This window comes from Procambarus clarkii, chromosome 52 (assembly GCF_040958095.1).
Source record: "Procambarus clarkii isolate CNS0578487 chromosome 52, FALCON_Pclarkii_2.0, whole genome shotgun sequence".
Lineage (NCBI taxonomy): Eukaryota > Metazoa > Arthropoda > Malacostraca > Decapoda > Cambaridae > Procambarus > Procambarus clarkii.
The window spans coordinates 11800726-11828437 of NC_091201.1; the positions used below are offsets into that span (position 1 = coordinate 11800726).

Genomic DNA, 27712 nt, shown 5'->3' on the forward strand with positions numbered 1-27712 from the left:
GCACGGTGTGCCCCTGGAGTTCCCTGAAGACCTTCTCCCGCGCTTCTTCGGGAGGTATGGTGTAGTCATCAGTGTGTGGGTGAACAAGCTGTCCTCGGGGAAGTATGCTGGAAAGCAGACGAACGTCCGTACATTAGGTATGCACCTGCGGTCGGATATCCCATCTTCTGTCCGGCTGCCGGGCTACTACGTTCGGGTGTATTATGCACGGCAGCCCCGTACTTGTTTCCGGTGTGGCCAGTTGGGGCATCAGGCTGCCGGGTGCTGAGACCCCTGCTGCATCCGTTAACTTGTTCCGGGAGGAGGATTTCCCGCCGCTCCCTCAGGGCGTGGATTCCGGGGATGAAGTGGAGCAGGTCCCAGTCGCTGCTGATGCGGCCCCCCCTGCATCACCCGACATGCCCCTGGTGCTTGTTGTCCCTCAGCCGAGTGCGTCTGCGTCTTCCTCGACTCCTGCTGCTGCACCTGGTCCTGCACCCTCGCCAGGTGTTACGGCTGTGCTGGGTGTTGGGGGGGCTGCGGAGCATCCTGTTGTGTGCGGCCCGGTTCCCCATGTGGTTGAGGCTGCTGCAGTACTGCGACGGGCGTTGGTTCGCCCGGTTCGTGAGGGCCGTGGTTCTGGGTCCGCCTCCGGCTGTGAGGATGTGCGGCCAGTGCCCAAGCGTTCTAGGCGCTCTTCTACTGCTTGGGCTGATATGGAGGACTACGACGCGGGTGGAGCTTCGGGAGATGGTGTGGCGATTCCGGGTGCTTCGTGCTCTACGACGCTGGTGGTGGCTGATGTCCATGTGTCTGCTGTTGACGATGGTTGTGCGTCTAATTTACCTCCTGTTCTTTCTCCTGCAGAAGGTTCTACGCAGTGGGAGGTGGTTGCTCCTACAGGCGTGGATGGTGTGGGTTCTGGTGCGAGCCGAGGCATCAAGTTGGTGCTGAAAAAGGATGCCAAGCGTGGGGGGTCCCAGCACGTACAACGTTCGGTGGTTGACGAGGGGCCCTGTGAGGCAGCTGAGGAGGCTCCCAGTGTGCTGCCCATTGCCCGGCCTCATAGGAAGGTGCCTCTCCCTCTCATCTTGGCCTCTGGAGTGGCGATTGATGCTGACCATCCGTTGAGTTTTGAAATTGTTGACCGTGTGCGTCCTGATCCGTGGTGCCCTTCTACCATCTGGATTCGTCGGGCTCAGTGTTTTATTGTAGGTGTGCCAGAGTTAATGCCTGATCCTCGTACGCTCAATAGTGACCATGTTTCGGAGGACATTATGTTACTTTGGGAGGCGTATTGTATTCGCTTCCCGGCGGAAGAGTGGCCGGACAAGTATGAGATCTTATCGTAGTCTGTGTGCTTGCTGTGTGTTTGGTGTGGTGTTGTGATGTTTTGTTGTATTTTTCTTTTGTTTTTGTTGTCGGCCCTTCAGGCCGGTGTTTAGTGACTTTGTATGGATGTGTATTGATTTGTTTGTTTCTTGATGTACTTTGTTGTTGCATTCTTGGTCCTTCAGGCTAGTTGATGTGTTTGTGCCTGTTTTGTTTTCAGGTGTGCGTGTTTATTGTTTTTGTTTATTTTGGCCTCGCCTTTTGTTTACGTGGCGGATGGCTTGGTGTGTGTTTTTTTTATATTACTGTATTGATTTTATGTTGCTTTACCTGTTGTACGTGTTTGCTCTTTATGTTTTGTTTGGACAGTATTGTGTTTGCACTGTTATTTTTCCTGCTATGCCTCTTGATGTATGTTTTGTTTTTCTGGAGGTGTTGTTTTGTGATGTTACTGTGATTGCTGGATTGCCATTGTATTCTGTTTTGTGCTTTGATGTATGCTGTGTTTTTCATGTTTTTCTTGTGTATGTGTTTTGTTGTGCTATGCTGTCGGCCCTTCTGGCCGGTGGTCTATTGTTTTCCTTTATGTATTCTGTATTTTTATTGTATTTAATTTGCATGCTCTGCATGTAAAAAAAAAAAAAAAAAAACTTACCAATAATAATGATGCTCTCAACTAACCCTATTCATAAGCCCTCAACCCCCAGGATTCCAATACACTATAGGTGATTGAGAAGCTTTCGAAAACAGTGCACAGTAAATCAGTGTCACAGACTTTAATGGAAAGGAAACATAATGCATAAACACAGAGCTAAATACTTGGATTAGCACCATAGAAAAATGCTGGAACAAGCATATCCCCGTCGCTCACCACTTAACGCTCCCCCTCCCCAGCCATTAAGGCACTCACATCACTTCAAACCAGATATAACAATCTTCGACAACTGACAACGCACAATGGGTGGACGGAGGAGTTCAAAAGACTACAAACAGAACTACAAGAGGAGCTGCAAGATCTATGCAAAATAGAGTACACCAAAAAATGAGATGACCTAATAAGCCAAATTCAAGTCAACTACAGATACACAGGAAAGTTCTGGACAAAAGTAGAAACCCTGATGAGAAACTCAGCCGCTGAGGAAACACCTTACATCAAAGACGCCTCAGGAAACAAACTCTACGAGAACAGAGATCAAAAACAGGAAGTCACGATGAACAAATCCATAAGGGCCATGACGAGGATTCGAACCTGCGTCCGAGAGCATCCCAGACGCTGCGTTAATCGACTGAGCTATGATATGGTCCAAAGAAGTTGAAACCGAAGTTCTACTGAACTTACTGGATCCTGCAGCCTCTCCGAGGCACAACAAACAACGAGGATTTTACACAACTCCCCCCATGCACTCAAGATATGTCAATAGGCCGTTCTCCCTCTTCACCCTAACATCAAACAATTGTGATTTCTGTGTGTAAGGAAGTCACGATGATCTGGGAAAACATATTCAGGATAAACCCGGAAGAAAATGTAAACTTTTGTTCCTCACAGAGACAAAAGTGAATACAGGTGTTCAGTTAGCTCATTTTGTCCTTCCTTTCCCATTCATGAGGCTGAGACGTGCTCTCATTATGCCAGCTGTGAGCGGTGGGACAGTAGTCCTACGGCACATGTATTGTGTAGCTGTCAAGTGTCACTCAGGATATTAATGTAATGTTAAATTGTTGTGGTCTGTATTAGTATTAAGTTTTGTTAATAAACTGTTATTGTTGCCATACGTGACTTTATGTCTACCTTTCAAGTGTACTGCTTTTTATCAATGTCCGCCACAAGCTACTTCAGATACTCTGAGGGAGTCTGGCCCTAGCTTCGGTCGGAGACAGACGTGTTGCATCGGCGCTCCAGCAGTTGGTGTTGTTTGCCAGTTTCGGCCGGTTGAGGGCGGGTGTGTCTCTGCTCGCCTGTGCTGAAGTGGCGTTACGATGGGGGTCCCTCTACCCCCTGTCGTCCAAGCTCAGTCTGTGGGTCTAGAGTTCTCTGTGCGGGGTGGGTACCCGGAGATTGCGCTGGCTTGTGAGGTGCTCTCTGTCCCTGTGTTTGAAATTTACGGGGTCGAGTTGGTAACGGCCCGTAGGGCGATTGTGAAGTTCACCGAGGAGGTGATGTTTCGCGAATTTCTCCGGCGATACGAGGGGCGAACGCTACTTCTGCCGGATGGTGCGGGCACTGTCACCTTCTCTGATAGAAGTGGTGCACTCACTTACATCAGTGTGCATGGGGCTCCCTTGGAGTTTCCAGAGGCTCTGCTACGGCGGTATTTCGGCCGGTTTGGCGCGGTAGTTAGTGTGAGGGTGAACGTAGTGTCTTCTAGTCCTCTTAAGGGTGTGAGGTCTAACATTCTCACCCTGGGCATGAAACTCCGGGCGGATATTCCGTCCTCTGTGCGCCTTATGGGGTATAACGTTCGGGTGTTTAACGCCCGCCAGCCGCGGACGTGTTATCGTTGTTGTCTTTTGGGCCATCAGGCTGCTGCCTGTTCTGCGCCAGCCGTTGCACTAGTGAATCTCTTCAGTGAGGAGGATTTTCCGCCACTTCCTGTGGGGGATGATTCGGTGGATGTGGACATCTCTTCGGCTGAGGGTTCCCTCTGTTTCAACTGTTGCTCCGCCTGTTGTTATAGCTTCGCCTCCGGTAGTTGTGTCCTCCCCTGGTGCTCCGCCTGTTCTGGCTGGTGTTCCTGAGCTTCTTCCATCTGCCGTTCCTGAGCCTCTTCCGTCTGCCGGCTGCTCGGGCCCCTCGTCTTCCGGTTCTTCCTCTGCTGCGTCTGTCCTGGTCCCTGCACCCTCGCCGTCTGTGCTGGGTGCTGGGGAGGCTGCGGTGCCTCCTGCTGTGTGTGGTCCGGTTCCCCCTGTGGTAGAGGCTGCTGCCGTTCTGCGACGGGCGTCGGTTCGCCCGGTTCGTGAGGCCTGTGATTCTGGGTCCGCCTCCGGCTGTGAGGATGTGCGGCCAGTGCCCAAGCGTTCCAGGCGTTCTTCTACTGCTTGGGCTGATGCGGAGGACTACGACGCAGGTGGAGCTTCGGGAGATGATGTGGCGACTCCGGGTGCTTCGTGCTCTACGACGCTGGCGGTGACTGACGTCCATGTGTCTGCTGTTGACGATGTTTGTACCTATGATTTACCTCCTGTTCTTTCTCCTGCAGAAGGTTCTCCGCAGTGGGGGTGGTCGCTCCTACTGACGTGGATGGTGAGAGTTCTGGTGCGCGCTCAGGCATCAAGCTGGTACTGAAGAAGGATGCCAAGCGTGGGGCGTCCCGACAGGAACAACGTCCGGTGGTTGACGCGGAGCGCTGTGAGGCGGCCGAGGAGGCTCCCAGTGCGCTGCCCATTGCCCGGCCTCCTGGGAAGGAGCCCCTCCCTCTCGTCTTGGCCTCCGGAGTGGCGCATGATGCGCAGCATCCTTTGCAGTTTGACATTATTGACCGCGTGCATCCTGTTCCGTGGTGCCCTTCTTCCATCTGGGTACAGCGGGCTCGGTGTTTTGTTGTGGGTGTGCCGGAGTTAAATGCCTGATCTTCGTACTGTTAATACTGCACCTGTTCCGGATGACGTCATGTTACTGTGGGAGGCGTATTGTGTTCGATTCCCGGCGGCGGAGTGGCCAGATAAGTATGAACACTTTGAGTAGTCTGTGTGCTTGCTGTGACCTGTGGTTAGTTGCAATGTGGTGTACCTATTGTGCGCCCTTCAGGCCGGTGTTTTTATTTTTTGTATTTATCATATTTCCATTACCCTTCTGTCCGGTGTTGTGTTTCATTGTGTTTATGCTCCTTGTTGTCGGCCCTTCGGGCCGATATTTACTGTATTTGTGTTAGTTTATATTAACTTGCTTTGTGCTTTTGTATTTTTTTGTTGTCTGATTGTTTGTTATTAGTTTATTATTTTATTGTATTTATTCGCATGTTCGCATGTAAAAATAAAAATAAAAAAAAAAACTTCAGATACTCTAGTATTTAATGAATGTCGGCTCATGGATTCGAACCTAAGCATAACTCAAACACTGAATACTAATTTTCGGTGTGAGAACCCAGCGACTACCCTTAAGATAGCTACAAACAATTGAGGATTCAACGACCTAGTGATTTGGAGTATCAGGTAACTGAACTCTGGCGTTTGCTCTCGACTATATTTCAGTTGAAGGTTATAATCTCACATCTGACACTTAACGTGTTGGCCTTTGTGCAGTCCTTCTGGCTGAGACAGAATCTCACATCTGGTGCCTGAAGTGAGGCTCCTGTGGGTATTCTGCAATTACAGAGGATCTACTTCCAGAGAGAAATATAAATCTCACAACATTTATATGTTATTGCTTATGTTTTATTGATATTTAGAAATCAATATTAAAATTTCATGGTCTGAGACATAAATACTTATGTACCATTGAGATGAAATGATACAATTTTTATATAATTGATTTTATATTGTTTATATCGGTGCCCTAAGATAATTTTATTATTTGAGATTACTGTAGAATGTTAATAGGACTACAGTATATGATTTGGAAGATTCAAATTTGTTGATAGAAGAGAAGTCTTAAGGATAGTTTATGGTGATAATTCAGTCAGTAAATTTGTGCTTATATAAAGACCACTAGGCAATTAAGGATATTGTGAACTATTTATATATAGAGAAACAGTGATTTTGCAGTGTGGATAGATTAGATATCTTGAATATATACGTTGTTGAATATTACTGAGTGTTGAGAGATGCATCTTATGTATATTTTCTAGTAAATTGTATGAAAATCAGAGTAAGTATTATTGCTCCCTACCTTGGCGACCTTGGGGTGGAGTTAAGCTTACCAAATCTGGTCTGTACTTACTAGCTAGCCTGATTATAAGATTACTGTGGAGAGTTTCAGGAAGTGGAGGTTTTGAATAAATTGCGAAAACCCAAGGACTTCAGTGAGGGTGACAAGAGTGTGAGCATCAGACTACAGGCGGTTCACAATTCCCACACCCTGATTTGGAGTACACCCTGATTCCCCCATCCTGATGTCCTGGAGTAGCCTACTAGAGAAAATGTAGTTGCCTCCCTCTCGCAGGTGGTAAATAGTTTCTTTTTTATAATGTTAGGGTCTTCTACCCTTACATTTGGAAGCCTGTTCGGGAGAGGGCGCTCCTTTACTCTTACAGCAGTAGCCCGAGTCCCTGCCCACAAGTGAACAGTTACCAATGACTGCTGACCCCACCCAATACAATGTTGTTCATACAGTATCATGTACCTCATTACAATTAATTTATTTAAAAATTGTATTAGGTTTACAAATTTAATTTCAGTGTAACTGTAGAGGATTTTTTAGGTTAAACTCCAATCCAAGAAATTGTTCTCAGGGCATCATCAATATATAAATAGTGGAGAAAAGGCTAGACATAGCTAATTACCTTTTTGAGAAGAAAGAATTGCCCAGTGTAAGGAGTGAGGATGGTAATATCTGTTGAGCTGTAGCCTTGCAGCATCAGATGGCGGCACAGAGCCATGATCAGCTCACCCTCATGCAAATTCTCGTGGCTGTTGTTGTCATCATTTTCATTCTGAAAGAGCAATAAATGTTTATGCATATCGTATATATATTTATTATTTACTTCTGCTGAAACAAAACTTCTGCTGCGCAGGAAGGTGAGAAACTCTTGCTGATCTTAAGGGGATCGATGTGCTGATAGGCAATAACATAATAAAACAATTTTGTACTTACAGTACGTCTACCTCACATTCTCATACCGAATGACTCACCTTCACATTCTCTGTGGCGGCACCTCTGAATTACACACAACATTCGCTAAGCACCTCTCTGCATCTCACGATGCCGATGACTCAGATGCAAAACGATCACAGTGGTATACTTTCCCACAGTCCTCTTGCTTGATTCTGAGCGCTTTACTCACGAGGTCAGACCTCACTCCCAGCCTGGTGCTTTATACTGAGAAGAGACGGAAGGCCTCTTAAGCAAAGTGCAGTCCTCTGGTACTAAACCTGTATACCATGAATTACCGGATCAAGGGGAGATTCAGAAGCGATCGGACCCTTACCAGGTCAGAGATCCTGGACTTGATCTCTACAACTACTGTTGCACCACTATATGATGCAACCACTCGACGTTGCCGACGATGGAGGACCCTAACTGCTGTTCAGCAGTGCAGCGGCATTACAGGGGTCTCTGCGACCCCATGTTGTTGTTGTTTTTGATTCAGCTACTCAGAACAAGAAGTTCCAGTAGGACGGGCTATTGTGCGCCCGTAAGTGGAGGCTCTTTTGAGCCATTATCTGTATCAATAACTGATACTATAGATCTGGCGATGGATAGGGGTCTTTATGGCAGTTTTCAGCCATGGAGGGCTGGCTGTACCAGTTATGGAGCAGGTGAGTTGGTGTTGTTAGCCCGTTTCGGCCGGTTGGGGCCGGGTGTGTCTCTGCTCGCCTGTGCTGACGTGGCGTTACGATGGGGGTCCTTCTACCCCTTGTCGTCCGGGCTCAGTCTGTGGGACTAGAGTTCTCTGTGCGGACTGGTTACCCGGAGATTGCCCTGGCTTGTGAAATGCTCTCTGTCGCTGTGTTTGCGATTTATGGGGTCGAGTTGGTAACGGCCCGTAGGGCAATTGTGAAGTTCGCAGAGGAGGTGGCATATCACGATTTTCTCCGGCGATACGAGGGGCGGACACTACCCCTGCCGGATGGTGCGGGCACTGTAACCCTCTCGGATAAAAGTGGTGCACTTACTTACATCAGTGTGCATGGGGCTCCCTTGGAGTTTCCAGAGGCTCTGCTACGGCGGTATTTCGGCCGGTTTGGCGCAGTTGTTAGTGTGAGGGTGAACGTGGTGTCTTCTAGTCCTCTTAAGGGTGTGAGGTTAAACATTCGCACCCTGGGCATGAGACTCCAGGCGGATATTCCGTCCTCTGTGCGCCTTATGGGGTACAACATTCGGGTGTTTTACGCCCGTCAGCCGCGGACGTGTTATCGTTGTGGTCTTTTGGGCCATCAGGCTGCTGACTGTTCTGCGCCTGCTGTTGCACCAGTGAATCTCTTCAGTGAGGATGATTTTCCGCCCCTTCCTGTGGGGGATGATTCGGTGGGTGTGGACGTCTCTTCGGCTGAGGAGGTGCCCTCTGTATCAGCTGTTGCTCCGCCTGTTGCGCCCCCTGTTGTTGCCGCATCTCCTCCGGAGGTTGTGTCCTCGCCTAGTGCTCCGCCTGCTCCGGCTGGTGTCCCTGAGCCTCTTCCAACTGCCGTTTGCTCGGACCCTCGTCTTCCAGTTCTTCCTCTGCTGTGTCTGTCTCTGTCCCTGCACCCTCGCCGTCTGTTCCGGCTGTGCTGGGAGCTGGGGTGGATCCGGCATTCCCTCCTGTGCCTGGCCTGGTGCCCCGTGTGGTTGAGGAGGCTGCCGTACTGCGGCGTGCGTCGGTTCGCTCGGCTGGTGCTGCGCGGGTCGCTGAGTCTGCCTCCGGGTATGATGATGTGCGGCCCGAGCCTAAGCGTTCCCGGCGTTCTTCTGCGTGGGCTGAAGTTGGCGACTTCGACGAGTGTCGTCCTTCCGTTGATGGTGGGGTGGCTCCGGATGTGGTGCACACTACGGTGGTGGCGGAGGTACACTTGCCTGAGGATGCCGGTGCCGGCGTTTCGGCCTCCCCTCCTGGTCTGGTGTCCGAGGGTCCTGCTTCAGGTGCGTCGCCTGCGTGGGGTGGCTCCGGTTCTTCGTGGGGAGTGGTTCCCCCTGCTGTGGTTGGTGGTGAGCGGGGTGGCCTGGTGATGGTGTTGCGAAAGGATGCTCACTCTGAGAGTTCTGTGGCCCCTTCCTCGTTATCCGTTTCCTCGGCAGCGGTCTTGCCGCCTCTTCCGTCTCCAGCAGTCTCTTCCGTGTCTCCTGCGGTATCCATGGAGGTGCTACAGTCTCGTCGTCCGGCCCCTGCTACTATGTGTGCGACTTCGTGGCAGTCTCGGCGGCCCTCGTCCGCTTCTCCAGTGTCGTCTGCTTCCTCGATGGGCGTGGATGGCGCTCCCCGGCCTCGTTATGCGACTTGCGTCAGTGACCTCGGGCGTTGGCCGATGCTGCCCGATATAGATGTTCCTGAGTTTATGATACCCCCTCGGGCGAGGGGGGGTCAAAAACCTTACCGACCTTGAAGATTTAGTCTGGGAAGCTTACAAGGCGAAGTATCCTTCCGGTGTTTTCCCGGAGAAGTACATTTCTCACGCTGTTCCTCGCAAATGATTTCTGTGTATTCTATGTTTCCTGTTGTGTACGGTGCGGATGGGGTGTGTGTGTGTGAGTGGGTGGGGTGGGTTTTGTTTCCCGGTTCCTGCGTGCTCCGGTGTATGTTGTAGGTTTTCTTTGTATGGCTGGTGGGTGGGTGTGCGGTTCCTGTGTATTTGTGTGGATGTCATATGCGCTTGTGTCTGTCATATTGTGTGCCCTTCAGGCTGTTGGCGAGTGCTCTTTGTTCGGTTGTGCCATTTTGTTTTAACTTCCGTTTGTTATGGCGTACTTTACCTGTTGTACGTGTTTGCTCTTTATGTTTTGTTTGGGATGTATTGTGTTTGTACTGTTATGTTCCCTGTTGTGCCTTTGATGTATGTTTTGTTTTATGACGCTTTTGTTTTGTGATGTTATTGTGCTAGTTTGCCTTTGTATTATACTTTGCCATTGTTTTATATTATACCTTGTATGCCATTGCATTATACCTTGTTGTATGCTGTATTTTTCTATGTCTTTATCGTGTTTGTGGTTTATTGGGACATGCTGTCGGCCCTTCTGGCCGGTGGTCTATTGTTTTCTTTTGTTCTGTTCTGTATTCTGTGTTGTTTTTATTGTATTTAAGTTGCATGTTTTGCATGTAAAAAAAAAAAAAAAAAGTTATGGAGCAGGTGGGGATCCTGTAGACCTCAAGGTTTTCCGTTTTTTCTTTGCCTGCGACTTTGGCTGAGCCGTGCTGTCGTTGTAGTTTGGTGAGGTGGCCTCTATGAAGAGGTCTTGTGCCGAGTAGGTGTCGTATTTGTGGTGCGGAGGTGGAGCTCCTACTAAGATTTCCTCGTCTGAGGAGTACGTAACCTCCGTAGTTGGTGTTTTCGACTTTCGCCTCGCAGCCTTAGGTAAGCTCAGGTGTCGTGGATTGGTGGTAGACGGTATTTTAGGAACGTTGGTGGTGCTGTTAGCATTTGTAGACAGCACATCTGCTAGGGGTGGCTGCTGAGATGGTGATGATAGGAGTGTTGGGAGCTGGAGAGGGAATTACCTCTGTTTGTGCCGCTCGGGGCATGGGTGGTTCTGGAGTCTGTGTTGAAATTGACCTCGTGGTCGTCCTGGTGGTAGTCTCCTGAGTGGTAGTGGAGGCAGTGGGACTTGCGCCAGGGACTATGATGACCCCCACTACTTCACTGCTCTTGAGAAGGCACACCTAATCCTCACCCCACCACGTCACTACCTCGCAGCCAGAACAGTGTTTGTCCGCAGAGTAACCTCCCTACTCTCTGAAAAAGCTGCCACCGACGTCATCGCCAGCATTATTGAATAGAATTCTTCCTTGACTAGTGTCACTGTCAAGTTCATTTCTGTAACTGACAGCCACATCATCACCATGAAGGTTACATTCAGGACACCAGAAGACGCTAATTTTGCTGCCGATAACGGATTCCGCTGCTTTGGTATCGCCAGCACACATGACCAGATCACCAATGGAGCCACTGAAGGCCTAGCTCCCACTCCGCCAACCATTCAGCGACTCAGCCGCCACCGCCACCACCTCCCTCGGGTCAATCATCCTCATGCCAGCCTGCACCATACCAGTTGCCGGCTCCCAACATCGTTATTAGTACTGTCTTCGCATTACGCGCCTGGCTGAAATGATAGCAGGTATGAACTACAAGGAATTCGTTCTAATTTACAGTCTCCGTGGTGTAGTGGTAAGACACTCGCCTGGCGTTCCGCGAGCGCTATGTCATGGGTTCGTATCCTGGCCGGGGAGGATTTACTGGGCGCAATTCCTTAACTGTAGCCTCTGTTTAACGCAACAGTAAAATGTGTACTTGGATGAAAAAACGATTCTTCGCGGCAGGGGATCGTATTCCAGGGACCGTAGGATTAAGGACTTGCCCGAAACGCTACGCATGCTAGTGGCTGTACAAGAATGTAACAACTCTTGTATATATCTCAAAAAAAAAAAAAAAAAAAAAAAATCTCACCAAACTCAACGTTGCAAATGTTCTCCCAACATTTACTGTTTCAGAGGAACTTCTCAATACTACAGCTTCAGCCACTGCCACCACTTCAGCTTCAGCCACTGCCTCCACTTCAGCTTCAGCCACTGCCACCACTTCAGCTTCAGCCACTGCCACCACTATCAGCTTCAGCCACTGTCACCACTATCAGCTTCAACCACTGCCACCACTTCAGGTTCAGCCACTACCACCACTTCAGGTTCAGCCACTACCACCACTTCAGGTTCAGCCACTACCACCACTTCAGCTTCAGCCACTACCACCACTTCAGCTTCAGCCACTACCACCACTTCAGCTTCAGCCACTGCCACCACTTCAGCTTCAACCATCACCACCACTTCAGCTTCAGCCACTGCCACCACTTCAGCTTCAGCCACCACTTCAGCTTCAGCCACCACTTCAGCTTCAGCCACCACTTCAGCTTCAGCCACCACTTCAGCTTCAGCCACTACCACCACTTCAGCTTCAGCCACTACCACTACTTCAGCTTCAGCCACTGCCACCACTTCAGCTTCAACCATCACCACCACTTCAGCTTCAGCCACTGCCACCACTTCAGCTTCAGCCACCACTTCAGCTTCAGTCATTACCACCACTTCAGCTTCAGCCACTACCACCACTTCAGCTTCGCCCATTGCCACCACTTCAGCTTCAGCCACTACCACCACTTCAGCTTCAACCACTGCCACCACTTCAGCTTCAGTCATTGCCACCACTTCAGCTTCAACCACTGCCACCACTTCAGCTTCAGCCATTACCACCACTTCAGCTTCAGCCACTGCAACCACTTCAGCTTCAGTCATTGCCACCACTTCAGCTTCAACCACTACTACCAATTCAGCTTCAGCCACCATCACCACTTCAGTTTCAGCCACTTCCACTTCAGCTTCAACCACTGCCACCACTTCAGCTTCAGCCACTGCCATCACTTCAGCTTCAGCCACCACCACCACTTCAGCTTCAGCCACTGCAATCACTTCAGCTTCAGCCACCACCACCACTTCAGCTTCAGCCACTGCCACCACTTCAGTTTCTAACATCACCATCTCTGCAGCTGCACTTCGCTTCCGCCTACATGTACCGCTCCTCCTCCTCCTCATCATAACGTCGCAACTGAATCATTGCCACCATCTCCAGTTGAACCAGCACTTGCTATAGCTCCTTGAACACCTTCACAAGAAGCTTCTGCACACCTTCGCTTTTCAAGTGATGATGACTCTACTGCCTCTGTGGATGTTGAAGCTCACTAACCCCCCCCCCCCGGTCTCATCCCAAATCCTTAACCTAACCTCTTCAAAAAAATCCCCCCCCCCCCTATGCCCAGAGAACTGACCCAAAACTCTCCTACAATAGAAGACCTGACTGCAACGAGGTAACACCGATTATGGATCTCCTGAATTTAGAAGACTTACTAGTCGAATCTTCAACTTGCGCTATGAAGAAAATCGAGAAGATCCAGGAAATGCATATTTGATCCATGTTGATGCAATTTCCATCCTAAATGAATGTGACGAAGCCACTCTTCTGCCAAACCTCATTCCTTCTGATTTAAAGGAACAAAAACCTCATCATGTGAAGTTACGGAAGAAAAATAATGAATAAGAAGAAGACACGAGACGCTAGTGAAGAAAGCAGACACAAGATAGAAAAGAAGAAAACTCACGAAAGAAGACACCACCAGCAGACTGAATGTCACCACCAAGAAGAAAGAAGCACTACCACTGCCGCCTTTTTCTGACCCGACTCGGCGCCTCGCCTCAACCCCAACTCAGCAAGGGGTTGTTCTAACGTCGAATCCTCTTCAGCTGTACCCACTTCAAAGCTCGCCCTATGCGTATCTTGTCCTGTATCTTCGTATCGTATCTTCTTGCCTCTGGACGTATCCCATGGTACCTTTCTAGTCGCTACACTTAATTTGACGAAAATATACCACAAAGTAATACAGCCGTTTGCACAATAATTTGACGAATAAGTATACCAATTAACTTGATGGTCTAATGAACAATTTCAGTGTGTTTATACTTATTGACCAATAAGCAAAAAAGCACCCGTTTTCTATGATTAGTATTCTGGGCAGGAATAGCTGATTTGGTGTGGCAAGCACACTAGTGAGCTCAGGCTTTGTCTTTGGGATTAGCCAATCAGTGATAGGTTGTTCTGCCGACGTCCAAGCATAATGGGATGACATAGGCTCATCCGAGGTGATGTGAATCCTGAGATCATGGCTATGTCACCGATCCTGAGTTGACTGTTGAAGATGACCTGACCTAGTGGTCTTCTCACCATTGACTGATGCAGAATACTCCCGCCAGTAGCCTTCTATGATGGCTGACGCCTAGCATTAGATTCTAACAAAGAATATGCTCCACTCTCTTTATCTCTTCATTGATAAACACACCACGGTCCTCAGGATTATTATGATGCTAACATTATTTATTATTAATTAACATTATTATGGTGGTTTTTCACCCACAGGGTTATAAACCTCCTGGAACCGCTAACCCGCCGAAGCCGTATATGACAAAACTCTTAACTTTTAAATTAAACTAGAAAGGATCATCAAATTTCTTAAATGTCGAAGGGGACACCTTCGACAAGCAACCGGCTTCCTGTCCTCGTCGAGGCCACTAGTGTTAGTGGCTCTCAGGTAAATTCAGGTAAAGTATGACCTCTGGAGTGATTCCAAATAAGCCATTATTAATGGAGATAGACTTTGTACACCTCCGTATGTACAATGTGAGTGCATTAGAGTTCATTTCTTGTCTTGTTCACCTGCTGTTGTTCTGTGATGTGTTACTTAAAGTTTGTTGTGGGAAACTGAGAGACCATTCTCTCACTAGTTCTTAACTGTGTATTTATAGGCAACATTTATCTCCTTCAAGGCATTTTGTTTGGTATCATGAGAGTGCCTCTTTCCAAGTTGATGGCTCAACTCTTTAATTAAACTCATAAGATATATTGAGTCATGTGGTGTAGTAGTAAGTTCAATCGGGTCACAGTCGAAAAGTTCCAGGTTCGAGTCCCTTGGCAGCACAAAAAGGTTATTTTTTGCAACATTTCATTTCCCCAGAGACATCTGTTCACATTACAGGAAACTGGTACCCAGTAGTTAGGCAAGTTACGGCCTGGGGAGGTTCAGCAGTTGGTCTAGTGGTACCTTAAAAAGCTTTACAGACTTCCTGTCCTTTACTATAGGAGAGCCATGTAAATAAATATATCTATTAGTTTTCCGAAACTTATCTGAATTACCCTGAGGACCTTGATCTCTATTGGCTTCAAAGTTGACCGAATGCCGGCGGCTTATCTTAGAGCCTACCTTTATTCGTAGCATAGAGGTGATTGTTGTGGGTTGCATTCCCGGACCTGAGAAAGGTCTGTTGACGGCCAAGAGAGCCCTCGATAAGCTCTTTACAGGCTTCCTGTTCACGTCTTCATGTAACCCTATAATAACGAATCTTGACTTCCAGGTTCGCGAATCCAAGTACAGTATATAGTTTATTGAACTCGAAGCAATTGTCCCTTTTGTTAGTTATATTGAACCTTTTAGTGAACTGGTCTGGATTAATATCTTTCATTTTTTGTTTTTTTTGCAGGTGTGAGTGTGCTCAGCCCTGTCGTCTGGTGGGTAGTGTTGTTAGTCAAGAGACTAACATATATATTGACAAGAGGCATAAGATGTCACTGAGTTATCGTATAATTTTTGTCATTCTGCATTCAGCTTTTTTTTTAAAGCATATAAGTCCATTTGAAGGTGGAGTATCCATGCCCGGATACAGTAGTTCAGTTAGAGGTGCGCCAGAGATTTGTACAGCCGAATGAGTTTTGTTTGAGACTCGTTTAGTTTTAGATTTCCTTTTTTTGTAAGCATTTCTGGAGGCCTAATTACTCCTCCTCCCCCTCCCCGCTCAGCTCGTTGTCGCCATGTGGGGGCTTAGTGGGCGGCTGCCGGAGTGTGATGCTCCTTGGGACAGTCCTCTGTCCTTTTCTAGCCTTGTGCTCCTGCTGCCGTCCTCTCCAATTCTGCTGGGCATCTTTTCCTTTTCCTTCTGTTTCGTTTTTCTCCCCCCTCTTCTCCTATCTGCTTGCCATTTCCTGCCGACCTTTTGCTCATTCTGGTTCTTCCCTTGGACTTCTTCTATTTTGACGCCTGGGTGCTTGAGGAGGCATACTCTTGCACCCGTAGAACTGCAGTACCCGACGTCGAGAGCGAGGGGAACCTTTTATTGTCAATCCTCACTTCGTCACTGAACCCGATCTCGACGGACTGTCGGTTTCTTAAGGTGGCGTTTGTGGGGCATATACTCACGACGCACCCCTAGGAGGCCCCGGCAAGATCGGCGATAGCTTCTTGTTGGGTGTCCTGCCTCTAATTGTGGCTCCGTGGTGGGTGTGGGGGCACATTCGTGAATGAATTCTTCTTTTCGTCATGATGATACTCCCTGTTTCGGCTGCTTCTGGTTTACCTTCTCAGGCTCGTGGGGTGGGCGACCAAGCCCCCGGGTCGGTCCGTATTGGAAGACCGGGCTCTGTAGCCTCCGCTGCATTGGGCCCCGACCTTGCTCCTTCTTTGGCCTCTCTGACTCCTTCCCCTGGCTCCCCTCCCTCCTCTGTGGTTGGGTCGAGCCCCAAGCCCCCAGTGGTGACTACCTCGTCCCCTGGCGCGGCTCCTTCTCTAGTTGTAACTACTGCGCCTTTTAACCCCTCTCTCTCTGGGGGTTCTCACCGCCGTCCTCGTCACGGCCGCCCTCGCTCGATTCCTTCCAGTTCTGCTACCTATCAAGCCTTGTTTGGTCCCGCTTCGTGGGCCAAATATTTTGATCTCCTCCCTCTTGATTCTGCGCCTCCTGACGATTTCTCCCTCCATCGACATCTCGTTGATTCCGTGGATGCCTCCATTACTTTCAACCCCACTCGTCTCGGTACCCGTATCGTTGCTGCTCCTTCTCAGGATGCTGCTTCCCGCTTGGCTGCCTTATCCTGCCTTGGCGAGACCCCTGTTCGGGTCTCGAAGAACGCTCAGTTGAATGCCAGTGTTGGCACTATTTTGCTCCCGCCCCATGTTGCGACCGGTGTTCGGGACCTGCGCGACTGCCACGACGATATTCAACATATCCTTGCTGCCCAGGGCCATTCTATTCTCCAGGTGGACACGTTTACTCGTCCCCCTCGTGGTAGTCGTCGTCAACCCCTCCGGGTTGTGAAGATTACGTTTGATGGTAGGACCCTTCCACCCTCTGTCATTCTTGCTGGTGCCAGGTGCTCTGTCCAGGAGTACATTCCTTCTCCTCGGCTCTGCAACAAGTGCTGGAGGTTTGGGCATGGTGCCCTCCGCTGCTCCGGGACTGTCTCTCTCTGTCCTTTGTGTGGTGGCGAAGGTCACTCAAAGTCGGAGTGCACTTCTCCCCAGGCTCGTTGCCTCAACTGCGGTGAGGCCCATCCTACCTTCTCCCGTGCGTGTGTCCATTACAAGCTTGAGGCAGCCGTCCTCAACTTGAAGCACCGGGAGCGTTTATCTTTTCCTGAGGCGAGACGCCAGGTTCGCCGGCTCCCGCCTTATGATAATATCTCTTATGCTCGCGTGTTGCGCTCTTCCTCTCCTCGTCCTTCCCGCCTTCCTCAGACTCACAACCGTTTCCGGGCCTTGGACCCTGATGCGCCCACTGCCCCCTCCTTTGTTCCTTTGGGTTCTCTCCCGAAGGATCCTCCTCCTGGTCCTCTGTCTGGGGTTCCCCTTCCTTCTACCTGGTCTGTCGTGTCTCCTGTGTCTTCTTCCTCGTCCCCCTCCGATCCTCCTTCCCATCCTCTTCCTCCATCTATCGGCTCTCCCCACCGCCTGTCGGTGCGGGCGGATGTCCATCGCTCTCCTAACGGCCGTCGTGTGTGCTCTCGTTCGGCTTCTCCTGTTGAGACACTGGAATCCGTTGCCCGGTACGTAGTTGCTGGGACACCGGTCTCTTTAAGTCAGAAGCGTAAGCCTGGCTCCTCTCCTTCCTCTTCACCGGCGGGTAAGAAGGCTTCGCTTTCTTCCTCAGCTCCTACTTCTGGCTCTGTTGCTCCTTTCCCTCCCGTTTCAGTGATTACGCCCCCTGTTCCTGCTATGGAGGTTTCTTTGACCCCTGCTTCCCTTTCGGTTGCTGCGCTTGCTGGGGTGCGCTCCCCTCTTTCTACTTCCCCTCTTCCTGCTGCTGTCCTTGACTGCTCCTCTCCGTTGTCTCCTCCTCTTCCTCCTCCTCCTCCGGACCCCGCCCGCCCTCCTCTGATCTGTTCTCCCGTTTCCTTCCCTCCGTCTTTGCTCAGTTTACCCATGCCCCCTAACCCTGACTTTGCTGATCCTGATCCCGACCCTGATATTCTTTAACGTGCTCTGTTGCTCTTTCGCCTTTATTTCTTCCTTGTTCTCTGTTTTTGTCCTTTCTCTTCTCGTCGTTGTCCATTCATCAATGGAACGTTCGAGGTTATTACGCCAATTTCCTCGAACTCCAACTTCTGATTTCGCGGTTTTCGCCCCTTTGTGTCTGTCTCCAGGAGCCAATGCTTGGTTCTCGTCCTGGTCGTTTTCGTGGCTATTCCTTTCTCTCCCCCCCCCCCAGCCATTGCTGGGGCTTCTAATTCTTCTGCTCTCTTGATTCGTTCTGATGTTCCCTTTGTTCCTTTGCTTTTTCCTTCGCCTCTCCATTGTTCTGCTGCTCGTATCTTTGTAGGGAAATGGTACACAGTTTGTTCCATTTATCTCCCCCCGAATGTCCCGCTCTCTCTTCCTGATTTGAAACACCTCCTAGACTCCTTGCCGGAGCCTGTGCTCCTGCTGGGTGACTTCAATTGTCGTCATTCTCTTTGGGGTGACGTTCTGACGAATACCCGGGGTCGCCTCCTTGAGCCGTTTCTCCTCTCTTCTTCCCTGTCTCTTCTGAATTCTGGTGAGCCCACTCATTTGGACTCTCGGACTCGCACCCTTTCTTGTCTTGGTCTTTCTCTCTGCTCTTCTTCTCTTTACTTAGATTTCACGTGGCAGGTTCTTGATGACCTCCATGGAAGTGATCATTTCCCCACCCTTGTTTCCTTTTTCTCTTTTCGCCCTTCCCTCTCTTTCCCTAGGTGGCAGTTTGCTAAGGCAAACTGGACCCTATTTACCCTCAGTGCTGCTCTCTCTGACCTCTCCCTTCTGCCTCTCTCTCGCGCTCTCCTCCTTTTTCATGACACTGTCTTCAACGCTGCCCTCCGCTCTATTCCTCGCTCTTCCTCCCGGGGTCCACGGAAGTTCATTCCTTGGTGGAATGTGGACTGTGCTCGGGCTGTCCGCTGTAAGCGTGCAGCCTGGAAGAGGCACCGCCGTAGGCAGACGACCGATTCTTTTCTTTTCTTTCGGAAAGCAAGTGCGGTGGCCTGTAGGGCCATCCGTACGGCTAAACGTGAATGTTGGGCATCTTATGTCTCAACAATTACGTCCGAAACCCCTCTGGCCCAGATCTGGAAGCGTATCCGCAAGATAGCGGGTAAGTTCGTTCCCGATGTTTCAACGGTCCTTCACCTCCATGATACTCTTGTGGCGGACCCGTTGCAGGTCGCTTCCGAACTGGGTTCCCACTTTTCTTCTGTTAGCTCTGGTCTTCATCTTCCCCAATCTTTCCTTCTTCGTAAACCTGTCCTTGAGTCTCGTCCTTTAGATTTCTGCACTCATCTTCAGCTTCCCAATAATGATCCCTTCTCTCTCTCTGAACTTCGTTCTGCCCTGGCCCTCTGCGGTTCTACGGCGGCGGGCTCCGATGGTATTCATTATGAGATGCTTCTCCATCTCCCTCCGAGCACGTCTCAGTATTTACTGAGTCTGTATAATCGGATCTGGGAGTCGTCGTCAGTCCCTGAGGGCTGGCTCGATGCCGTTGTCCTCCCTGTTCGCAAACCGGGGTCTCTGGGTACTTCCCCTAAGGACTTTCGCCCTATTGCTCTCACAAGTTGTGTCTGCAAACTCTTTGAACGTATGGTTAACGTTCGTCTGATGTGGTTCCTGGAACACCATCACCTCCTCTCCCCTTCTCAATTTGGTTTCCGCAAGTGCCGCAGCACGACAGATGTCCTGGTGAACTTGGAGGTCTATATTCGTACTGCTTTTGCTGCGAAGACCTCCGTTGTTGCGGTCCTTTTTGACCTGGAAAAGGCTTACGACACCACTTGGCGTTATCATATCCTATCTCAACTTCATTCTTTTGGCCTTCGTGGTCATCTCCCTCTCTTTCTCCGCAGCTTAATCTCTCGTCGTTCCTTTCGGGTGCGCCTTGGTACCGCTCTCTCTCCCTCTTTTCAGCAATACGAAGGTGTGCCCCAGGGTAGTGTTCTGAGCACTACTCTTTTTCTGGTTGCCCTCAATGGTCTTCTTTCCTCTCTTCCTTCTGGTGTCTTCTCCGCTCTCTATGTCGATGATCTTACCCTTTGTTGTCAGGGTGATGATTCGCCTCTCCTTCAACGCCGGCTTCAACTTGCAATTGATGCCGTGTCATCTTGGGCCACAGATCATGGCTTCAAGTTCCCTGCTTCTAAGACTTGTGCCATGACTTTTACGCGGAAACGGGTTGTTCTTCGTCCCTCTTTGTCACTTTATGGTCATCCCCTTGAATACAAAGATCCCGCGAAGCTTTTGGGGTTATTCCTTGACACTTGGTCTTGTCCCATACTTCTTGGGGGGGCAGATAGGCGCACTCTCCTTGCTTTACATTCCTCTCTCGTCCTGTCTAAGCTCGATTATGGTTGCCCTGCTTACTCGTCTGCTTCTCCTTCTACTCTTCGCCGTCTTGATGCTTTGCACCATACTGGGTTGCGCCTCAGTTCTGGTGCCTTTCGTTCGACTCCCATCCTTAGCTTGTATGTTGACACTGGCTTCCTGTCTCTCCAGGACCGCCGTGATCGCTACTGTCTTCGCTATCTTACGCGGTCCTTGCAACATCCTTCCTCTCGCCTCTGTCGTGCTTTAACTTTTACCCCTCCTGCGGTTCCTGTTCCTCTTCACCACCTCCCTCTTTCTGTCCGGTTATCTCGCCTGCAGGATTCTCTTTCCGTTCGTATTTCTGATGTTTCTCCTCGTGTTGTTCCTTCTTTGCCCCCGTGGAGGGTCCCTCTTCCGCGGTTTTGTACATCCTTGACCCGTATCACTAAAGCTTTTACCCCTCCTACGGTTCTAAAACGCCTTTTCCTCGAACACGTTTCTTCTCACTCCCGCTCCGTTTCTGTCTTCACCGATGGGTCTAAGTCAGCGGACGGTGTTGGCTACTCTGTTGTTTTTCCTGATCGCACTTATATGTGTCCCTTGCCTCCGGAGACTAGCATCTTTACAGCGGAACTTTATGCTATTCTCTATGCTCTTCGTCTCCTGCTTTCTCGTTGTCAGTCTTCCTTTGTAGTTGTTGTTGACTCTCGTAGTGCCCTCATGGCTCTCGGGTCCTTTAATCCGGTTCATCCAGTAGTTGTCGAGATCCAGCATTGGCTGTTTCTCGTTCACAGTAAATTTAAGTCGGTTGAGTTTTGTTGGGTTCCCAGCCATATTGGTGTGTCTTTAAATGAACGTGCGGATGCTGCCGCCAAGGAAGCTGTCCGCTCTTGTCCCATCTCTCGTAAAGGCATTCCGTATTCCTACTTTTACCCGGTTATCCATTCCTCAGTCCTTACCCGTTGGCAGGCTTCTTGGTTGTCTGTTACTGGTAACAAGCTACGTACTCTTAAATGTTGTGTTTCCTCGTGGCAGTCCTCCTTCCACCGTAACCGGCGGTGGGAAACAGCTCTGGCGAGGTTGCGTATTGGCCATACTCGCTTAACCCATGGTCACTTGATGGAGCGCCGCCCTGCTCCTTATTGTCCTAGTTGCATTGTCCCTCTTACGGTCGTGCATGTCCTTCTTGAATGTCCTGACTTCCTGGACGAGCGTGTGTCTTGCTTTCCGACCGCCCCTCGCGGTCACCTGTCCCTCGATAGAATTCATGGTGACTCGGATACTTTTGATATCGTTCGCCTTATGCGTTTTTGTTCTCGTATTGGCATCCTTGGTGATATTTAGCGCCCTCTGATTATTTTGCGTATTTGATGGTGCTACATAGCCTTCCCGGTTTGGTGCCTTCTTTTGATAATTACTTACTTACTTACTCCTCCTCCTCACTATTAACTTTCAACAACATGTTCTTTTAAATTAATCTAAATTTTTACATCATGGTGATTAAGTTGTTCTTCCTCGAATGAGTCTTTCCACACATTCCTGTACTTGTTTTCTCACATTTCCTAATCTCTCTCCAAACTCGTTGTTTCATCAGTAGTGTAAATATGGAAAACAACAGTGTTGCAGTAATATTTATTTTTTTTTACTTACGTAATGTTCATTCATTGGCATCTCCTTTAATCAGTGCTGATCTCTTCCAAGAAACGTACAAATAATATATTTTTATAGTTTGCATTCATATGTTTTTAAGCAGCATATCTTATTTGATTAAAAGCATTTCACTAGATATTCAGTTTGCTGTTAACGTTTCATGAAGAGCTTATTCTGTAAAATAAAATTTCATATAAAATGCCTGGAGCCATTGCTTACTGATTTTTCGTGATGGTGGTGCGTAATGAAGAAAAGATCAGTGGTGATGCCCTTGACGTGAGGGTACTGGTGAACGGAGGGGTGGTCCTTAAGGCTAGGATAGATGGAGGGTACCAGCAGCCGGGAGATGTTGGGACGCATGCGGTGCTGGTACTCCAACCTCTCGTACCTGCAAACATTAGCAAATGAATAAATGGATTATGAGTAAGTATATTATAAATTAGGTTCATTGTAAGTAGATGCATTGTCAGTAAGTGTTTAATGAGTGGGTGTATTAAGATTTGGTGAATTGTGGAATAGTGTATTATGAGTAGGTGCAATATATATGTTAGGATTAAGGTATTTTGTAGGAAAAAGTACTATATAGGTTAGGTGCATAATGTTTCGAGCAGAAGCTCTTTTGTTTTAGAGCATTGTAAATAGAAAGTCATGTAACCTATACCCGATGATGTTGTTGTTTGTTGTTGTTGTTGTAATAAACGGCATGTGGAGCGCTCGTTCGTTTCTCGTCCTGCTGAATTATAACAATGGCGACGATTATTAACACCTAAGGCAGAGATCCCGGGATGAAATCGCGGTGTGATTCCTTCCCGAGTTTCGGACAAGGAACTCGGCAGTCATACTATAGAATTGATCCTACAAGACAAGGTGTGGCGCATCAGAGAGAGAGCAGAATACGTCGTGTGGATGGGAGGAAGAATTGAGACAACAGTGAGTTGTTTCCAACCGTGGCCATGGCTACCTCATCAATCATTGCAATGGAGCCGTTTGATGCTTCCAAAACATCGTTGGACCTGTGGCTGAGCCTGATGGAAGCAAACTTCCAGTACCGAGGGATTAAAGAGAATGCAAATAAGAAAGTGGTACTCTTAGTTTCACTGAGTACAGAAGTATATAGTGTCCTTGGTAACGTGTGCGTGCCAGAGCTATCCCACACGAAGACCTATGAAGACCTGATTACCCTGCTTATTGATGAATTTCCAGAAGAGGCTGAAAAAGCAGCAGGAATCCTTACAGGATTTATATGCAGAATTGAAGGCGTTAGCTAACAACTGCAACTTTGGAGCACAGTTTAACTGTCGGATGTGGGATCAGTTGTTTATGGCAGTAGAAAAGGAGATTTTCCCTAACATGGTGCCGGAAAACTTGAATTTACAATCGAGGACTTCAAGGATACTGCTAGAGACGATTTTGAACCCGGAAACTGCTTTCAGAGGTAAGAAATCTACTAACCAGGAAATTATGGTTGTACAGGGCCAGACAAGATTTAAAAACTATGGGTACAATCACAGTAGTGGCAGCTGCAAGTTTAAGGACAACATATGTAATTTTTGTGACAAGAAAGGGCATTTGAGGAAAGTGTGCAGAGAATACTTAAGAACATTAAAATGAAGGTAACTGCAGAAGGCATATTGGCCCATACGATGCAGCTCTTATTTACAAGCTGCCTATTTACATTGCAAAACAATAATATTTTTTTATACTTGAAAAAAATAACAAGGCCCTGGAGAGGATACGATCTGGGATACAAGAAGAAGAGGTAACGGTACTGTGGTCAAGGCTGTGGTCAAGGCAGGTGTTACGAACCCGGATCCAGCGTCCGAGCAAGGAGCAGTAACAACTACGCTATCTGTGGGTCAGCTCCCGAAACCCCCGCCAAACGAACGACAACACCGGATGAGGACGGCGAATATCGGCCACAAGGGTCAGTTTCCAGTCCTGTGCAGCTCACAACACAGCCGCTCCTGACCTCTGGTGAGGTGGTGCTCCGACGACAGCGCCATCTATGGACTGGATACGTCAGGTGTTTGCGCCCAAGCCCGTAAGTGAGGTGTATTAGTGTCCCGGTTATTGATGACGTGTCTGTTTACAGAGTCGACCTGGGACCACTGTGTTGAAGGTTGAGTCGGTCAACCCGAGGCAGCCAGTCTCCATACGGTGAAGTTTGCTGCAGCTGTTGTGACGTCGTCCCCCCGGAAGAACACTGTGGTGTGTTAGCCTGCCAGTGGAGTGGCAGTGAAAGGATTTACCCGGGACCGACTGTTGGAGACGATAATCCACTGGGGTATTGAGGACAGGAGGGTGATTTGTGATATCACACGAGACTCCTGTCTAGGGCGTACCCCTTATATCGTTCGTGGAGTGGCCGTACCAGCCTTGGTGGCTCAGTACCTGCCAGCAGACCAGCTGGACGTGTGGTTGACGGCCTCCACGACGGTGCCCTCAGTGGACCTGTGTTGTGGCTGACCTGTGGCCAGGGTAGGCTCGGCATTCTCAGAGGACACGTCTTGAGGCCACGAAGAAAGCACCGCGGACTCAGCACCTAGCTTCTTGATCCAGTCTTCAGCAGAAGACTACATTGTGAATAATCCCCTTGTAAAGTGTTAATACCCCTCCCCCTTGTGTACTCTTTTATTTTATATATTTAATCGGTGATGGTGAACATTATAATATTAAGTTCTTAACTTTCTTTCCCTACTCCCTTTTAAGTTACTTGCGTCACGGATCTCATCCCTTGATAGCCACTACTGGCTTGGGAACGGATACATATATCTTCCTCTAACAACATCAGAGTGAGAACCCCGTTGCGTCCCGAGAGGGCCGTAACATAATTGGCATCCCCAGCGGGATCCGTCCCCTTGTTAAGTATGTTTGACAGGGGTGGTGAAGTGGCGTAATCCCTGTAAATAATTCCCCCTGTGTGTGACGATTGTGACGTTATACGTCCTGTGCGGTGCTCAGAGTGACTAAGTGCGATATTGTGCAGTGCGGTGCTCGCTGTGATTAAGCGATTAAGTGCAATATTGACTAGTGCGGTGCTCAGTGATTCAGTGCAATATTGTAGAGCGAAGTGTTCGCTTGGATTCAGTGCAATATTGGGTAGTGCGGTGCCCGAAGTGATTACGTGCAATATTGCCAAGTGCAGTGTTTGGTGCGATAAAGTGCAATATTGGCGTATTACAGTGCTCGGTGTGTTAAGTGCTAACGTGTAAGCAATGTGTTAAGTGCAAAGTGTTCCATCTGTGACAATGGCAGACAAGGCTACCATAGATGATCTGGACGAGGTTCAGGCTTTTCTGAACAGAGAGGATTGTCTTGCCAGATTAAAATATCTGAGCAAACCAGAGCTTGTACTAGTGAGCGCCTACCTGGAGATCAAGATCCGTGCCAGTGATTCCCGTGTGGAGATCTTGTCCAAGGTTCACCAGCACCTGAAGGCAGAAGAGAAACAGGAAGGCGAGACTCCTAGTACAAAGGAAAGTGCAGACATAGCTTCCACGGAAAAAGAAGATAAGGGCAGCGACGTTGACAGTGATGCAGGCGAGCTTAATATCAGCTTCCTAACAGTCAAAATGCGTGCCCTAGAGATCAATCGTGAAATAGAATGGAAGAAATTAGAAATGGAACGAGAGAGACAAGATAAAGAAATGGAGATGAAAGAAAAAGAATTGGCGATGAGGCGTTTAGAATTAGAAAGAGAAGAGAAACGAGAGAGACAAGATAAAGAATTAGAGATGAGACGTTTAGAATGAGAAGAAAGAGAAGAACGAGAAAGAGAAGAGAAACGAGAACGAGAGAGAGAAGAACGAGAAAGAGAAGAGAGACGAGAGAGGGAAGAACGGGAAAGAGAGAGAGAAGAACGAGACAGGCAAGAACGACAGGACAGAGAGGAAAAGGAGAGACAACATGAACTAGAAGTATTGCGGTTAGGTGGGCGGAGGCAAACGACGGACACCAGTGGTTTCGATCCGGTAAGAAACATCAAAATGGTCCCCAAATTCCATGAGAAGGAAGTGTCAAAATTCTTTGCAGCCTTCGAGAAAGTCGCTGCCTCTTTGGAGTGGCCAAGGGAGAATTGGGCCATCATGATACAGTCAGTCTTGACTGGGAAGGCCCAAATCGCCTACTCTACGTTATCCCTTGACGACTCCGGCGATTACGACAAGGTGAAGAAGGTTGTGCTCATGGCGTACCAATTGGTACCTGAGGCGTACAGGCAGAAGTTTAGAAACCTGAAGAAGACCTCAGAGCACACTTTCACCGGGTTCGCCACGATCAAGGAGCGACTTTTTCAAGAATGGTGTGCCTCTCGGAAGGTGGAGACCAAGGAAGACCTCGAACAGCTGATTCTGCTCGAGGACTTCAAGGATTGTTTGTCTGGAGACCTCAAGACATACTTAGAAGAGCAGCAGGTGGAGACCTTGAGTGCAGCAGCCACCATGGCTGAAGAGTATATCCTGACTCATAGGCCGTCTGCTAAGTACGTCTCGAGGAATTACCAGCGACGGTTTGACAGACCTCAGGACGATGAAGAGACTCCCGTCCCACGAAGCGCTAAGAAGACGCCCCCAAGTAGCCCCCGAAGAACACGTCCTAGTAGTCCGAAACACCGTAGTCCAAGGAGGAATATGGTGTGCTGGACTTGTGGGCAGAAAGGGCACATAGCTGCTAGGTGCCGAGGCAGAAGAGGTGGCAGCGCACGAAGGGAGGTGATGTTGATGAGCTGTGTTACACCACCAGTAGGAAACCAGTCTACGACGACGCAGGAAGGACCAAGTTTGTTGGCCCCTCACACTTCAACCGGGTATGTAACGAGTGATCATACTGGTAGATCAATTGTAGTGCTCAGAGATAGTGGAGCAGCCCAGTCCCTGATCGTGAAGAGCTCGTTACCCAAGGGAGTAAGTGTGGATGGGGGACCAGAGGTTATCCTGGTTGGGTTTCCGAGAACGCAGTATATCGCCCCCTTAGTGCCAGTACATCTTGACTCGCCTTATTTCAGCGGCACATGTGAGTTGGCAGTAGTCGATACCCTCCCTGTGGCTGGGATTGACGTGGTACTAGCCAACGACTTGGTGACCGATTGGAGCACCAATCATCCCAAGATAGCGGACGAGTCAGCCAGAACATCAAAGTCTGAGGTGTCTACAGGCAATGGTAATGTCCAGGTAAAGACAGACCCGGATGTAACTATGTTTAATTTGTCCTCTCGCCTACAGATTGAGAACTATCTAGCAGTGTCTCCTGATTCTCTCGACAAGGAACATGAGGTTACGATGGCAGAAGTACCTGAGCTAGAAGAGAGGCCTTGTGTGCAGGCACCCACGGGTACCAACGAGTCTGGAGCGAAGGCAGAAGTGTGCTTGCGGTATGGCAAGTTACAGCGTGTATTGAACCAGCCAGAGATTCCCCAGACGTCAGAGGTATGTGAGGTGTGTTCAACAGGTCTAGTGCCCTCTTCGGTCCAAGCCAGGCTAGTGGATGTTGCCGGCTATGGACATGACTGGCTCGGGAAGCTTATCCCTCAATTGGCCCCATGTTTCTTAGCGATATTTTGTTTGATGCTCATATGTGTGCCCTGTGTTCTCAGTAAGGATCAGTGGACGACCCGACAAATGATGGCTCCCATGAACATCGCGCAGAGGTCCCAGGGATTGGAGATTTGTACTGCAGGCGTTGCAGATGAAGAAGGGACCTGGAAAGTGATGGTTGATACAGGAGGTACGACATGTGATAATATGAGTGACTGTTTCCGACAGGTTGACACCCCCCGCGTGATTGCTGAGC

The 27712-nt window shown here is 49.1% G+C and overlaps 1 protein-coding gene across 4 annotated transcripts in view; it reads right to left on the reverse strand.

The window, feature by feature from the left end:
- Nucleotides 1-27712, reverse strand: part of LOC123751622 (NFX1-type zinc finger-containing protein 1-like) — a 311404-nt gene that overhangs the window by 146457 nt on the left and 137235 nt on the right. For all 4 annotated transcript variants that reach the window (XM_069304304.1, XM_069304303.1, XM_069304305.1 and 1 more), the window contains exons 5-6: nt 22145-22313; nt 6750-6899 (exon numbers count right to left, since the gene is read on the reverse strand). In XM_069304304.1, coding sequence (XP_069160405.1) covers nt 6750-6899; nt 22145-22313 — 319 coding nt within the window. The remainder of the gene's footprint in view (nt 1-6749; nt 6900-22144; nt 22314-27712) is intronic.